Raw genomic sequence first — 14,001 nt, forward strand, 5'->3', positions numbered from 1 at the left:
TCTGATGTTCTATAAGCTTACCGACAGTCTTGGGACAAGTCTAATCAGTTGGCCAACACCTCATCATCTCGACCTAGCCGCGTACTCGTGTGGTTTGTACACATGGAATAGAATTTTGTTGTTTATATTCTTATTGAGTAATAATTTGCTAACGGGGTTTATAGGATCTATGGCTAAAGGGAAAAAAGGAAGAAATAAGCTTAAATAGAAAGGAATGGACACCGGCGCAGAACTCTTTCTTCTTGGATCTCAAAGCCTTGGAAGCTGGAAGCTTTTACCGTTATTTAGGAGGTTAATAGTTGAAATGGATCAACAAAAAGAAAATACTTGTATCCTTCAATTTTATAACGCAACAACAACAACAACAACAACAACAACAACAACAACAACAACAACAACACAACAACATTTACACACACCCATATTTCTATTTACACCGTCATGCCAATTCACCAAGCAGCGTCTTTGAAATTTTGTCTGGATTTAATTCCATGTATCTGCAATATCCTCGTCAATACGCAGGATGCCACAAAAATTCAAGTAACAACCGTTTCTCCTGCTAATGTACCTGATGCGCAGAAATTTCATGGAATATGTCGTACCAATAAAATTTTTACTTGGAACGAGGCTGGGTAACAATGTCATAAGGGTTAAAGGTGAACCGTCGACGTCTGCAGATCTGCTGGGTGGTTGTGTCGTGGCTCCCCAGGTAGAGGTACGTAAAAACTTCCCTGGGTCCTGGAAGCGATATATTTGTTGCATCATCTTCAATATTTTTATCTGTGAATGAATAGACGTTGTCGGTACTGAATATCAATAATTCAAGTACAGATGTAGATCTAGATATTGGTCTGTCGTCAACCCTTGAATCGGGGCAGTCACGGGCAGTAATTAGTAGGACCCCTTGAATCACAGTCGTTTGGAGAGCTATTCAGTGCTGGGACTATTCGCCCCATAGACGAGTGTACAGAAGCGAGAAATACCCCGTATTTCTCGCTTCTGCACACTCGTCTATGGGGCGAATAGTCCCAGCGCTGAATAGCTCTCCAAACGACTGTGCTTGAATTTTACTGCCTGACCTCTCTCTTCCTAATCCTACCTCAATACACATCGACGATGTCATCGTTCGAGTGCGCTCAGAGCCAAGTAAATTGTTTGGAAGCTATACTCTTTAAGTTGTACTAATTTTGAGAAATTGGTATTCTTACAATTAAAGATTATTCTGTCGGAAAGCTCAAACCTTTATGGATGCAGATGTCATCTTGTAAGCTTTCAGTTCATAAACAAAACCAATATTTTGCGTTTGTCCATAAATTGTCACATTACATTCACGTGATGGTAAAAAACCCAATGCAAAGAGCTATAGATTAGTGAAACATCGCTAATACTCGTCCAATGGTGTAGGAGCATTATAATTTTTTATTTTTTTATCTTAATTGCTGTTCATATATCGCACCACAAAGTTTTATGAAGATCTAAACCTTAAAGGGACGCGGTTGTCGGCACTGCGCATGTGCGACTTTCTTGTTTACAAACAATGTATTTCATGCACTATATGTATATGTATCATGTCAACAAAGTTGCAACATATATATTTCATGATGTACATTATGACAAACGTGTTTAAACTCATAAGTCAGCAACATACCTTGGATACAGTGTTTACATCGGTCGTAGGTGTCCTTATCGACCTTTGAGCACAGTTCCGATGACTGCCTCCCTTTATGGTGTGCAATAGTGTTTAATATGGCAGAACAGTGTATCAGTATTGTTTTGTTTTAACATTCACACTCTGCAGCAAGATTAATGTTACCATGGCAACAAAACCTGACAACACATCTGGCTTCTGTAACTGCCATCATGAGTGTACCAATACATCGGATTGTACCTGGAAATATTTAAATTACGATAGTGATCTCCACCATGGCGGCTGTGCGGTGAAGTATTACAACATGGAATTCCTGGGTGTGTGTGGGAATTGTGGCAAGATGGTGGCAAGTGATCGTGACATCAAAACTGGGAGAAGGCAATGTCACACAGGAACTACTGATGCATCCAGTGAGAACAGCAAGGATGATGGCTTATGCCAGATAGATTCAGCTAATGAACATGCCAAGTTATTGACAACATCAAAAGATAAAAGTACCAAAGTTCTGTTGAAGCAGCCAATTACAAACAGGGAAATGGTCAAGACTTTAGCAGGTATGGTAATTTAACAATAAATTTCTGTTGGAACTGAAATTGAACAATTATGTGTAACTGTTCCATGTCTTTACCATCCTTAAAAATTTCTTAAAAACATCAAGATCATAGCGGCTTAATCTAGCATAACAATAAAGGTCCTGATACCATTGTGTATGATCTGAGACCAACATAGCCATTTGCTCAACTGATTTCAGTAGCAACTTTTTATACAAAAGTTAAAAGAAAGGCAAAATTTATGTTGTTTTAGTAATAGCAATGACAATGTAAATGGTTCATTGTTGAACAGGGCAACAAATTCACTTATCTTACAGTGAAAATTTATCTGTTCAATAAAGTCTACTTTTACAAGTATTCCATCCAAAGATTCTGAATAAGCAGTGTGCAATCACAGTTATGATGGTATGGGTTCATAATAGAATACTAACCACTTTGCACTGTGGAAGTAAAAATTGGGAGAACTGATTTTACCTGAGTTTGTATTTTTGAACTCTTGATATTCTTGCATTCATTTCACGATGTGCTGCTCTGCTACACGCAGAGTCTGACAGTGACAGCAGGATGTGTGTTGGACCAATGGACCCTCTATAGAGGGACTGTGGTTTGACTGACAACCCTGAACTGTGGTTGGACTGATAACTTGGCAGTGACTTCTAGATGTGTGTTAATACAGTATTAGTATGGTTTTGATATAAACACTGCACTCAGTTGCATATAAGACATATTTGTATTTTGAAGAGAGATGTCAAAACACACTAACTTGTCAAGGCATATGGTTACAAATATTTACAGCATCGTGAATTTTTTGTAAATTTGTTTTTTAGATTACAGAAGAACTGAAAAGTGTTCAAATTCATCAGAAGCCAAGGATTTTGATTGGCTGAAAACAAAAACTGTCATAGATGATGTCATAGCTCTGAACCAATCAGCAGATCAATGTCAACAAAAAGAGTCAAGAGGAGACAACCATGAATGTAATGAGGATGCCATAAGTAGTATGCTACAAGATGACAATACATCAAAATGTAAAGGGAATGATACTCCAGGTACATTAACTGATAAATGTACCAGTGACATCACAGATAAGGGTGTGAAGAACGGTGACATCATAGATGAGTTTGTAAGGACTGGTGACATCACAGTTGAGTGTGTACAGACCAGTGACATCACAACAGAGTGTGTAAAAACCAGTGATATCACAGCAAAGTGTGTACCGGTACAGACCAATGATATTACAGCAAAGTGTGTCCAGACCAATGGCATCACAGCAAAGTGTGTACAGACCAATGACATCACTGCAAAGTGTGTACAGACCAGTGACATCATAGAAAAGTGTGCACAGACTGGAGATAAACAACAAAACAATAAAACAAAGCCAGTGATTGATTATTTTCATCATCATGATCACAACTATACAGTGCAGCTGCCAAAACATGAAACTGTAGAAAAACAAAAAGAAGAAACAGTTAAAGATTCTGTCGGTAAGAACATAAATAAAAAGTGTCCTTTCTTAGAATTTGTCCAGCCTGACAATTTCATTTGTAAGACAATTTAGAGAAAAAGTAACTGTTGGATTGAGAACAGTTAAGTTGTATGTCCGATATCTACTCTGAAGTGATATTTTGAACTTTGACATTGCAGATTGCCATGGTGATGGTGACCTTGACGATATATGCGCACCATGTTTTGATGATGCCACTGACCCAATGATGGAAGACAAACACCAAGAAATAATGAATTCCTGGATTAAAAATTGTGCTAAATGCCATGAAATGCCTGCAGTTGTTGATGATAGTATTGAAAGAAATACCACAGCCAGTACAAGTCATAATCAGCACTGTCATCACTGTTTAAACAGCGATGTGACCAATGACAGTAGTTGTGTTGACAGTCAAAGACTGGCCAATAAAGACAGTAGTTGTGTTGACAGTCAAAGACTGGCCAATAAAGACAGTAGTTGTGTTGACAGTCGAAAACTAGCCAATCATGACAAGATACAACACAAACAAGAACAGCAACAGTCAATGAGTCAAATTTCTGAAAGTTCAAAGGTTGATGAAAAATCCATGGAGGAGCACAGCCTGTCACATGGTGTTTCTAGGGAAACAGTTGCCATGACAGCAAACAGTAGACATTCAAGGAATATTAGTATCAGTGACATGCAAATGACCAAGACAGTGTCAGATTCAGATTTGAGGGACAGTGATCAAGAAGTGGTAGATCAGAGTGTTGTCATGGAAACAGTGGAAGAATTTTCTCAAGTCAAAGATGCCTATGGTAGTGAAATTGAGTATGTGAGTAGAGTTTCAGTAGACTTGAACCATCAGCTGAACAATGATGGAGACTGTAGTACAATGGTTGAACAATCAAAACATACATGTCATAATGAAATGTCAAATATGAGAAGAAATGTGGAAGAGTCCATGAATAGTGAGGAATTGCCCTCCATCAAGAGGACATCATTTGATGGATCAACAAAAACCCAATACTCTGCAAAGATTGAAAATGATAAAATGTCAGAAAGAAACAGAAAAAATGCAATACTTGCCAGGGAAAACAGACAAAAGAAGAAACAGTATGTTGAAAAATTAGAATTGGAAAATAATTCTTTGAAATCAGAAAATCAGGAATTGAAGACAGAAGTGAAGAGTTTGATGAAAGAAATATCAAATTTAAAAGAAGAGACTACATATTTAAAGAGTGTACTTGCTCATCAAAGCACTTTGTCAGGATTGTTGAAAAATATTGAAAAAAGTAATGTAACCTTGACAACATCATTTAAAAGACAGCATTATGATGAACCAGAAGCGAAAAGGTTTAAAAATTCCACAACAAGTGGTGGAGTGTGCCTTCATGTTAGTGATAAAAATGTATCATTAGAATTCTGTGCAAAATGTGCTGCAATGGCTGGTAATCTTGACCAAACGTAGCAATTAGTCCGAAAGGAATACTTTGTTTTTTGTGTGTACATGTACAAGGATTTATTAAGATTTAAAAGTTTTTAAACAAATGATTTGCTTTTTGCAATTGCCGTTTTGAAGAATTTAATGAAAATCACTTCTCTGTAGGTAGTAGGCATACCTATGTAGTTGATAGTTGAAACCAATGAATGTGTGGCCCAATAGTTTAACTTTTTATATGTCCAATGTCGTTGATGACAAATGAATTAAGTCCAGACTAGAATTCATTTGTCAACTATAACGTTACGTCCTGCACACCGTAAAGTGTTGCGATGCTATGACGTTGTATTTCAATATCTTTAGTTAAACAAATAAAACATGAGTTTGTTTTATGAAACAAATAATCACAACACCATCACTGCTTCTGTCCTTTTAAATTGAAAGCCGTCAAACTTCCATGAGAGTGTTTCTACAAAACAGTTTTTATCATTGCCAGGCAGATGACAATATTACAAGATGTTCTTTGATATCAGTACTCACTTTCATTGCGCTTAGATTGTGTACACTTACTGAACTTCATAGAATGCTGCGGCAGTGTGAGAAAATAGCTTCAGGTCATAAGGACCTGCACTTCTGTGGCCTACAGTTCTAACATCTAGCTAAGCACAAGCCTAGCCTCGTTCAGCATTCTGTTGTCGGGAAAAGCATACTAGTAATACGGAGGCACCTGTCACTTACAGTGGCTACGTCAGTAATTTATGCAAAAAGGCATGAGAGGTGCCTAGATGCTATTTCTAAAGGATAACCATAGGGGGGGACTGCATTAGGGAGCCTTCAGTAATTACAAGGGGGAGGGAGTCCATGCACATATGTACTGTTAAATGTGATCCTCTCCTATCCTCCTGTCTAAAATGTGACCACCCCCAGTGCAATATACTTGACAACCACTGCAGTATTCTCCCCAGGAATGACTGAAACAGTGTCAGCTAATTGACATAATATTATGTTTAATTGTTATGTGAGTTAGGGACAGAAATTAAACGGGGGAGGGCTGGTGTTTTGGGAGGGAATGTCACAATGTATCAGGCAAGCATTTTTGAAGGGACATGATATTTTATACCTTTGTGGGAGGGTCGCCATATTTTATGCAACTAAAGAAGGCAAGATGTGGCTGATTTAGTGCTTCATCCCAAAATATCAAATCATAATACATGGAGTCTATCAGGCAAAATGTTGACAATTTCCCCCACAAAACAAGCTATATCTGTAATTTCTATATGTTTAATAATGTATTTAAATGTACTTTGCTTGAAGTGGGAAGTAAAAGGTGTGTTTGAGAACCTTGATTTACATACATGGGGGGGGGGGGGAGATAGTTTATCAGAGAACAATGAACAATGTTTTTCCAATATAAAACTAGCAATATCTGTGCATTTATGGATGTTTTATAATTAAGATGAATGTACTTTATTAGACTAGGGTGGTTACAACTCCATGTGTGTGCAAGAAATTTGATTTTGGAATTTCACCGAAATGTTGATTCACTATACATGCAATGAGATAACTATGAACAATTTTTTTTTAATATAAGACTAACAATGTCTGTTCATTTATAGATATTTGATAATTGTTATACACTTTGCCACCTGTCACATATGGTTTTGTCTCGTGTCTTTCATAAGTTTTAACTGTTCAAGGTGTTTAATGTAGGATACCACATCATTTTCTTAGCTTGTGAAGCTTGTTGTGTTCATACATTTAAAAGAACTGATATATTTTGTCTGCAATTTTCCTATTCAGGAAATATCAAATGGACAATTGAAGGTTTGGCAGTAAAATCAGCTTCTGTTTAAAGTGACCCTCCCCAAAGATAGGCTTATAAAATTTGACCCTCCCCCTTCCAGAGTTTTCTAAAAAGTGACCCTCCCTCCATTCCCCTGGCCCACCCCTTGTTATTATTGAAGGCTCCCTTAGCAGTATCCATGTCATTTTGCCCAAAATTACTGTTTTCATTTAATTCCCTACATTCTATGTTTAATTGGTAGATGTAACATTTTTTCAGAGGAGCAGCTTCTTCTGGTAGTAATTTCTTAATCTCTGTTTTGTAGAACAAAGTCTCAGATTGACTCTTGGAATAGCCATGATGGGAAATATTAGTTTTCAAAGTATACATTTTCATTCATTCAAGTTGTTTAGTCAAACACTCATATTTAGTTATAATATAAAATAAAGTTTCCAGATTTTACAATTCTAAGTGTGTACCTTGTCTTCGGTGTAGTGTCACTAGACTTGGTTCAAGTCTGTGATTTGTGAACGTTTGAGTGGAGTGGGGTAAACGCGATGAGTGGGATGAACGCTATACAGTTCAGTTCAGTATACTAGGGATTGAATATCTTGCCATAACGTCCTACGTCAAATCCTGTTAATGGTACGGAAGTATCTATCAATGTTATTCATGAAACTATTCACATCCTTCGAAAGTACTACATAGTCAGGTAAAGAGTTCCACTCATCAACAATGCGAAGGGAAAAGGAGTATTTGCGGATATCCAGTCTACACGATTTCTTTTGCATTTTCTCTGCATGTTGTCCTCTTGTAGTTTTAGACAAACATCGCTCCATTATTATGTTGCAGTCATCTATATTATTCAAGATCTTGTACACTTCTATCATATCACCTCTCACACGGCTAGTTTCCAAGGTAGTTAATTCAAGTGAGGATAATCTTTCAAAATGTGATTTGCCTCTACATTCTTGGATAGCCTTGGTAAAACGAGCCTGAACTTTCTCCAATATACATATAGGCACCATTTTACAAGTGGTATAGCCACAAACTGATGACGTCAAATCACCATACACAATACACAGTGTCACAATTACAAGGCATCTGTGTTTTGTGTATGGCGATTTGACGTCATCAGTTTGTGGCTATACCTCTTGTAAAATGATGCCAATTATATCCTTTTGTAACCAAGGAGACCACGCTTGAACAGCATACTCCAGGTGAGGCCTCACAAATTGCTTATGAAGGGAAGCCTGAGCATGATATCTCTTGTGTGCGACATGAATGATCTCTTGATCATACCAATTACACGATTTGCCTTTTTAACTGCCTCTGAACACTGACGACTGGGTTTTAAACTTCTGTGCACTATAACTCCAATATTATCTTTTTCTTCCTCAACTTCTTCCAAAAGCACATTGCCCATTTCATAATTCCATTTGGGATTATCACGTCCAACATGGATAACTTTGCACTTGTCAATATTAAATTTCATCAACCATTTATTAGACCAGTCCACTAGATGATCCAAATCCCTCTGCAACATTACGTGATCATTAAAGCTTTGAATTTCTCTATAAATCTTTGTGTCATAGGCAAATTTTTTCAGACGAGCATGAATATTGTCATCGATATCGTTTATAAAAATGACGGCGAAACTATAAAACTCACGACTGCGCAGACTCAAAGGTATTAAACGCGTTCAATCGTTGGGAAACCCTGGGCTGCCAAATTCAAATTAACACATGAGAGAGACACATGCATGAGAAACTACTTCAAATGATTTTATTTTTTAGAAATTCACTGACTTGAACCACAGGCGTGATGTTTTCTGGGTAGTTTCTATAAGTGTAGTTTATTCTACGTTTCGACGTTCTCTTCCGTAGCCTAATTAGGCTACGGAAAAGAACGTCCAAACGTAGAATAAACTACACTTATAGAAACTACCCAGAAAACATCACGCCTGTGGTTGAACCAAGTCTATAGTGTCGCCACAAACGCTTAGAAATAGTATAGTACGGCCAGTTATCGTTAGTTAGATACAGGTAGCAGTTGGAGAAGAAACAAAACTTCAAACTTTCGCTTTCCCCTTTTGGTTGCGACGGGGGGGGGGGGGGGGGGGGGGGGGGAATGTATTGTTATCTCAGAGATCGCTGACTCCACAGAATATTGAGTGTACCGTACTACTTCTTCAGTGGCAACATCTTGCGACCAGAATCCAACCGCGAGACCCGAACTGTAATTTGGTATTTAAGCACCCCTATCATTGGTCTAGCAATCAAATGCAGAGCCACGATCAAATTTTACAGTATTCACATTATTCGAATTTTGTCTTATTTTTACCTGAATAGTTGTAATCACGAACTAATTTTCTCATGGTGATTCGGCTAGGTGGCAGAAGTCAAAACGGTAAACAGGTAAACGTCAGTACAACGTTTTCGTGAGATGGAAATAACGTCATGGTTAAAAATAATTGACCAATCAACAGGGAGAATTCAAACCATGTGATTTAATATTGGCCAATCAGAATACAATATGTTGCAATAGTTACTGCATGGTGTCACATACTGAAATATATTTCGTCAAGAGAAGCCGACGCTGAAAGGTAACTTTTCCTATCCAAAATTTGTGGCTCCGTTCACGTTCTTGTATCCACAATTCTTGCTAAGCAGTGTATCAGAACGATTAGTAAGATCTCTACAACAATCGTGCTATAAGTTTAGGACAAGTGTTTGAGCGTGGCTGTGTGATTGTCTCGCCTGAAGTTGAACAGTTCTGTTGTGAACAAACTCTGCAATTTGACAAGTTTACGGGACAGGCACGATGTCGTTTGATCTGGAATTAGATACAGCGATTGATATCTACACACCTTGCCTTATAGACTCTCTTGACAAGTGTTTAGAAGAGGACACACTTTTTACAGACGATTTGGATCAGCTTGGTAAAGCAGCCACCCGACAACGAAGTGAATCGAGTATGTCATCCAACGACAGTGACCCAATGCTGTGTGATTTGTCGTCAGATCAAGGTATTTCACCTCACCATTCGTTGATTTCAGAAGATGATGACATAGATTTGCTGAAATTCCTTGTTAAAGATAACGAAATCGAGACTTTCCCATCTTCGGATGCAGTCGATGTTATTAATCCACCCGCGGAGATCACATCATCAGCCGGCGTGAAATCTAAAACAGACTGTCACTCTGATAGTTCCTCACTGGTACAGAGAAACCGGAAAAACGCCATCGCCGCCAGAGAAAATCGCCAAAAGAAGAAACGGTATCTAGAAGGACTTGAGTCTGAAAATTGCAAACTTTCTGCCGAAAACCGGACACTTAAAAGTGAATCTGGTGAACTCAAACGCAGGATCGAGTCTTTGGAAGAGGAAGTGATGTACTTGAAAAGCGTCTTAGCCCATCAAAGTACCCTCTCTAAGTTGCTGAAAAATATTGGTAAAACTGACCTCAACTTGACAACATCGTTTGCTGTGAGAGACTGCAGTGAACCAAAAGCAAAAAGACGACGGACTGTGAAGAAAGGAACCAGCGGTGGAGTTTGTCTTCATGTTTCTGAAGATACTGTTTCTGTGGAGTTCTGCTCTGAATGTGCTGGCATGGCAAATACCAAGACACGCTCTGAACGAAGACACCGTTGGAAATGCTGGAAAACTGAATATCTATATGCAACCAGCGAGTCAAAATCCGGGAAGAGTTGCTATGGTTACTGGGGAAATTCAGTGAAAAAAACTCCCAGGCGTACAAATAGTATTCTTGTTGAGATTTTAGAATTTCACATTTGATGTTGATGATAAATCAATATAAGTGAAATGAAGTCTTTGAATATGAATGTTACTGTATAGGGCAGTAAACATATTTGATATGTTCGGAGAAGAAGCAAAGACAAAACAGTAAACCTTAACAATGGATCAACAGAAAAATTGAAAAAAAAACCCGAGTTACCGTCCTGTTAACTAGTTATATAACTAAAGAAGGATGGCTAATTCTAACTCTATTTTCCTTTTAGATTGGTTGCCATTCAAGCAAGGTATACTATAGATTCATTTCTATTTTCAGAACACAGTGCAGTGTATTGCAGGGACTTGCTGAAGTGATGAAATGGAGTGATGTTGGCAGTCAATTTATTATTCGGTAAGGTTTTCACAAGTTTTAGTATTCACATTTCATTGCAGATTTCATTGTTCAGTATTCATTGTGTGTACAACAGTTATTTTGACAGTGTTTATGATTGACTTCGATACCAGTTTTATTCATACCTTGTGATTGTTAACTTGCAGTATATATAATTATTTTTTTTAGTTATTGTTCAGAAAGATGTCAGTTTTCTGTCAAATGCTATTGTTGCTTTCTTGAAATGACATTTGCAGAGGTGTTAGTCAGAAAGAAGATCTCTGAAATCACATCAACCTTTCTGTTTATCTATAATAGACATGACAATGATTTAAAGAGATTATTCACACGAAAAATTCTGTTTATTTGTTGAATCTATTCACTATTCCTACAAGCAGTGTGTGATCAGAAATTGCAACCAAACTGGTGTAGAATTACCAAATCAAACAATTCACATGGAAACGATGTAAATGATACTGAAAATATAGATTTGGAGATAATATTGTCATTTGGAACAAGATAGTTGACTGGATGTGCATGAATTTAGCCTGCAACTGATTCGTCGATGAAACGATGATAGAGGGACATTCTTTCCCTCATGCAAACTTTGCCGTCTGTTTATAGCATTAAAAGTAACATCAGGATTAAATAAGTGCAAAGTAAGCCATGCCATCTTTAAAATGCATTGCATGCTACATAGCAGTGAGTTGTGATTCTTATGGGAATTTTTCTTCTCTCTTGCTGCCCCAATGAAGATGACAACATTTGTCACTAGTGAGCGGATTGCCATGAGTTGCGGCAGATAAGCTGGAAAGTGGGAGAGGGCGCCGTTTGAAATAAGAATGAGGTATTTGGTAAACAGGTAGTATGATATAACCATTGAAATGTGGACATGATACACAGTCTGTAATTGTTGTGAAATTTTATCGTGAGATATCTGGGGTTGAAACTAATTCTGACGCCAAATTTGCTACCCTCCACAATAACAAAGATGCCATTGTGTTGAAATACACAGCATCGATGACTATCAAATACACAGCATTGATGACTATCAAATACACAGCATTGATGACTATCAAATACACAGCATTGATGACTATCAAATGCATCAAATGGAAAGACATTACGTAAAGAGTGACATGTGGAATAGTGCATGCAGTTTCAAAGAGTTGGTCTGAAATAGCCAATGTACAGTCCAGGAACCTGACATCATTGATGGAGAGACTCTGGCCAACACAATCCTACTTCATGATTTTTGCTATTTTATTTACCTTTGCATAGAGATGTTATTTAGCTTTCTAGAGATACGACATTAAAAGGTATTGATATTTCAAATTGCATGGTTTTCTCCTATTTCAGAAAGGTCAAAGGTTACATGCAAGATCAGCGTCAGTTGTGGCAGGCAGGTAGTAGAGTTCATCAACACAGACATGTCAGTACACGCCCTGATCCTGCAGACACAAATCTGTAATATGAAGTGTACACGCCTTGATCCTGCAGACACAAATCTGTAATATGAAGTGTAATGCTTAGAGTAAATGTGTGGCCATAAGACACATCAGACGTAATATTTCGGAAGTTGCGATAATAAGAAATGAGTGTTTAAGTACACTTTTCATTTAACACAATATTTGCTCTCATTGAAATTTTATCTTGTAACAATAACTGACATTACTGGTCAGCTTTGATGTTCCAACTTGCTTTTGAATTGGAATTCTGTCAGCAATGTCACAACTTGTTGCAAACCAAAGCTGACCAAGAAAGCATTTTGCAAAGTACATAATTCTGGTAACAAACAAAATAGTCATCAAAATTAGTTTTCCCAGAGCAATCTTGGTCGTGTAATCTATTGTCTATGTCCAAGACTGGAGAAAGCTAGTAGTGTTATGTACTCCCTGATGTCAATTTATAAATTTCCAACATATCTAAAGATCATCAATACTGTTTGATTATTCTCTCTCTGGGTTTGTCATAGATGTCAAGTCAAACACTAGTAGTTAGGAACCCAAATGAATTGTGTTGTCCTCGGTTGAACTGACTTCTAGAAAATAGTCTCTGACTAAAATGGTTTTGATAAAATGCGACTGCCTTATAATCCCGACTGAAAAAACTTGTGTGCTAATCCATAGTGACTTCATACATGTAAATTCTTCCGTAATTATCTTTCACCCAAGGTACATAAACCGCCAAACAGCTCTGGATCGCTGAACACTTTGTCTATAGTTTGAAAGAGATGAAATCTTTGTCAAAGCTTGCACCACTAGATGTTATTTTAAAATTACAAAGCCAAACCTTGAGACTTGTCATGGGTATTCAATAATGCACTATCATGTTGTTGTTGTGGAAAGTACATAGAGATGTGTAATGCCACTGAATATTTCATTCACTTTGAATTTTGAAGTCTTCTTGAGAGAATACCTATTCAGTACTTTATTATTTTCAGTGTGTGTTGAAATCTTGAATAATAACTTGTCCAAAGTCATCCCATTTTTATTCACAGATGCCACTGACTATATCACTAACCTTTCTAGACTACTGCTTTGAAATTAAACTTAGCTGGTGGAGGAAACGCCTAGGTTGAAGGCAAGTCTGGAATCCTGAGTGAAAATTTCAGCTTGCAGGGTACATAAGGCATGGCAAGCATCTTTTAACACAATTCATATGGGTTCCTAGCCACTACTGTCTATAATTGACTGATAGACTGTGATTGACCCCTCCTATAATCAATACTGGTGACATAGATCTTTGTGTCTGATTGGATTGAGGTGTGTACCTGTACAAACACACCAACCTGCTACATGTTGCATTTCTTGCATGTCACTTTTGACAACAACAATTGTATGTGAGTTGTCATGGTAATAAAGTGGTGTATATCGTGGACCATGGACTTTAGAATACTAACTTTAAAAGGGTTCAATGAACTTTTCAGAAATTTTAAAAGGACCGCAGTTTTCATCCTGAAGTTTTCTGGCTGTACAGTAATATTTGTA

The 14,001-nt window shown here is 37.5% G+C and overlaps 1 protein-coding gene across 5 annotated transcripts; it reads left to right on the top strand.

Moving 5' to 3' along the window:
• Positions 1-627: 627 nt before the first annotated feature.
• Positions 628-12,346, top strand: LOC139128506 (protein Daple-like). 5 transcript variants are annotated; one of them, XM_070694272.1, is made up of 4 exons: positions 628-715; positions 1,799-2,202; positions 3,027-3,683; positions 3,844-6,465. In XM_070694272.1, exons 2-4 carry the CDS (start codon positions 1,815-1,817, stop codon positions 5,130-5,132), a joined length of 2,334 nt encoding a protein of 777 aa, XP_070550373.1. In that variant the 5' UTR covers positions 628-715; positions 1,799-1,814; the 3' UTR covers positions 5,133-6,465. The 5 variants fall into 5 exon arrangements, 1 of the variants encoding a protein (XP_070550373.1); XR_011551322.1 differs by lacking the exons at positions 628-715; positions 1,799-2,202; positions 3,027-3,683; positions 3,844-6,465 and adding exons at positions 9,356-9,490; positions 9,767-9,913; positions 10,958-11,032; positions 11,767-12,346; XR_011551324.1 differs by lacking the exons at positions 628-715; positions 3,027-3,683; positions 3,844-6,465 and adding exons at positions 10,958-11,032; positions 11,767-12,346 and having other exon boundaries at positions 2,077-2,202.
• Positions 12,347-14,001: the final 1,655 nt, after the last annotated feature.

Source organism: Ptychodera flava, unplaced genomic scaffold (genome assembly GCF_041260155.1).
Source record: "Ptychodera flava strain L36383 unplaced genomic scaffold, AS_Pfla_20210202 Scaffold_57__1_contigs__length_852473_pilon, whole genome shotgun sequence".
NCBI lineage: Eukaryota > Metazoa > Hemichordata > Enteropneusta > Ptychoderidae > Ptychodera > Ptychodera flava.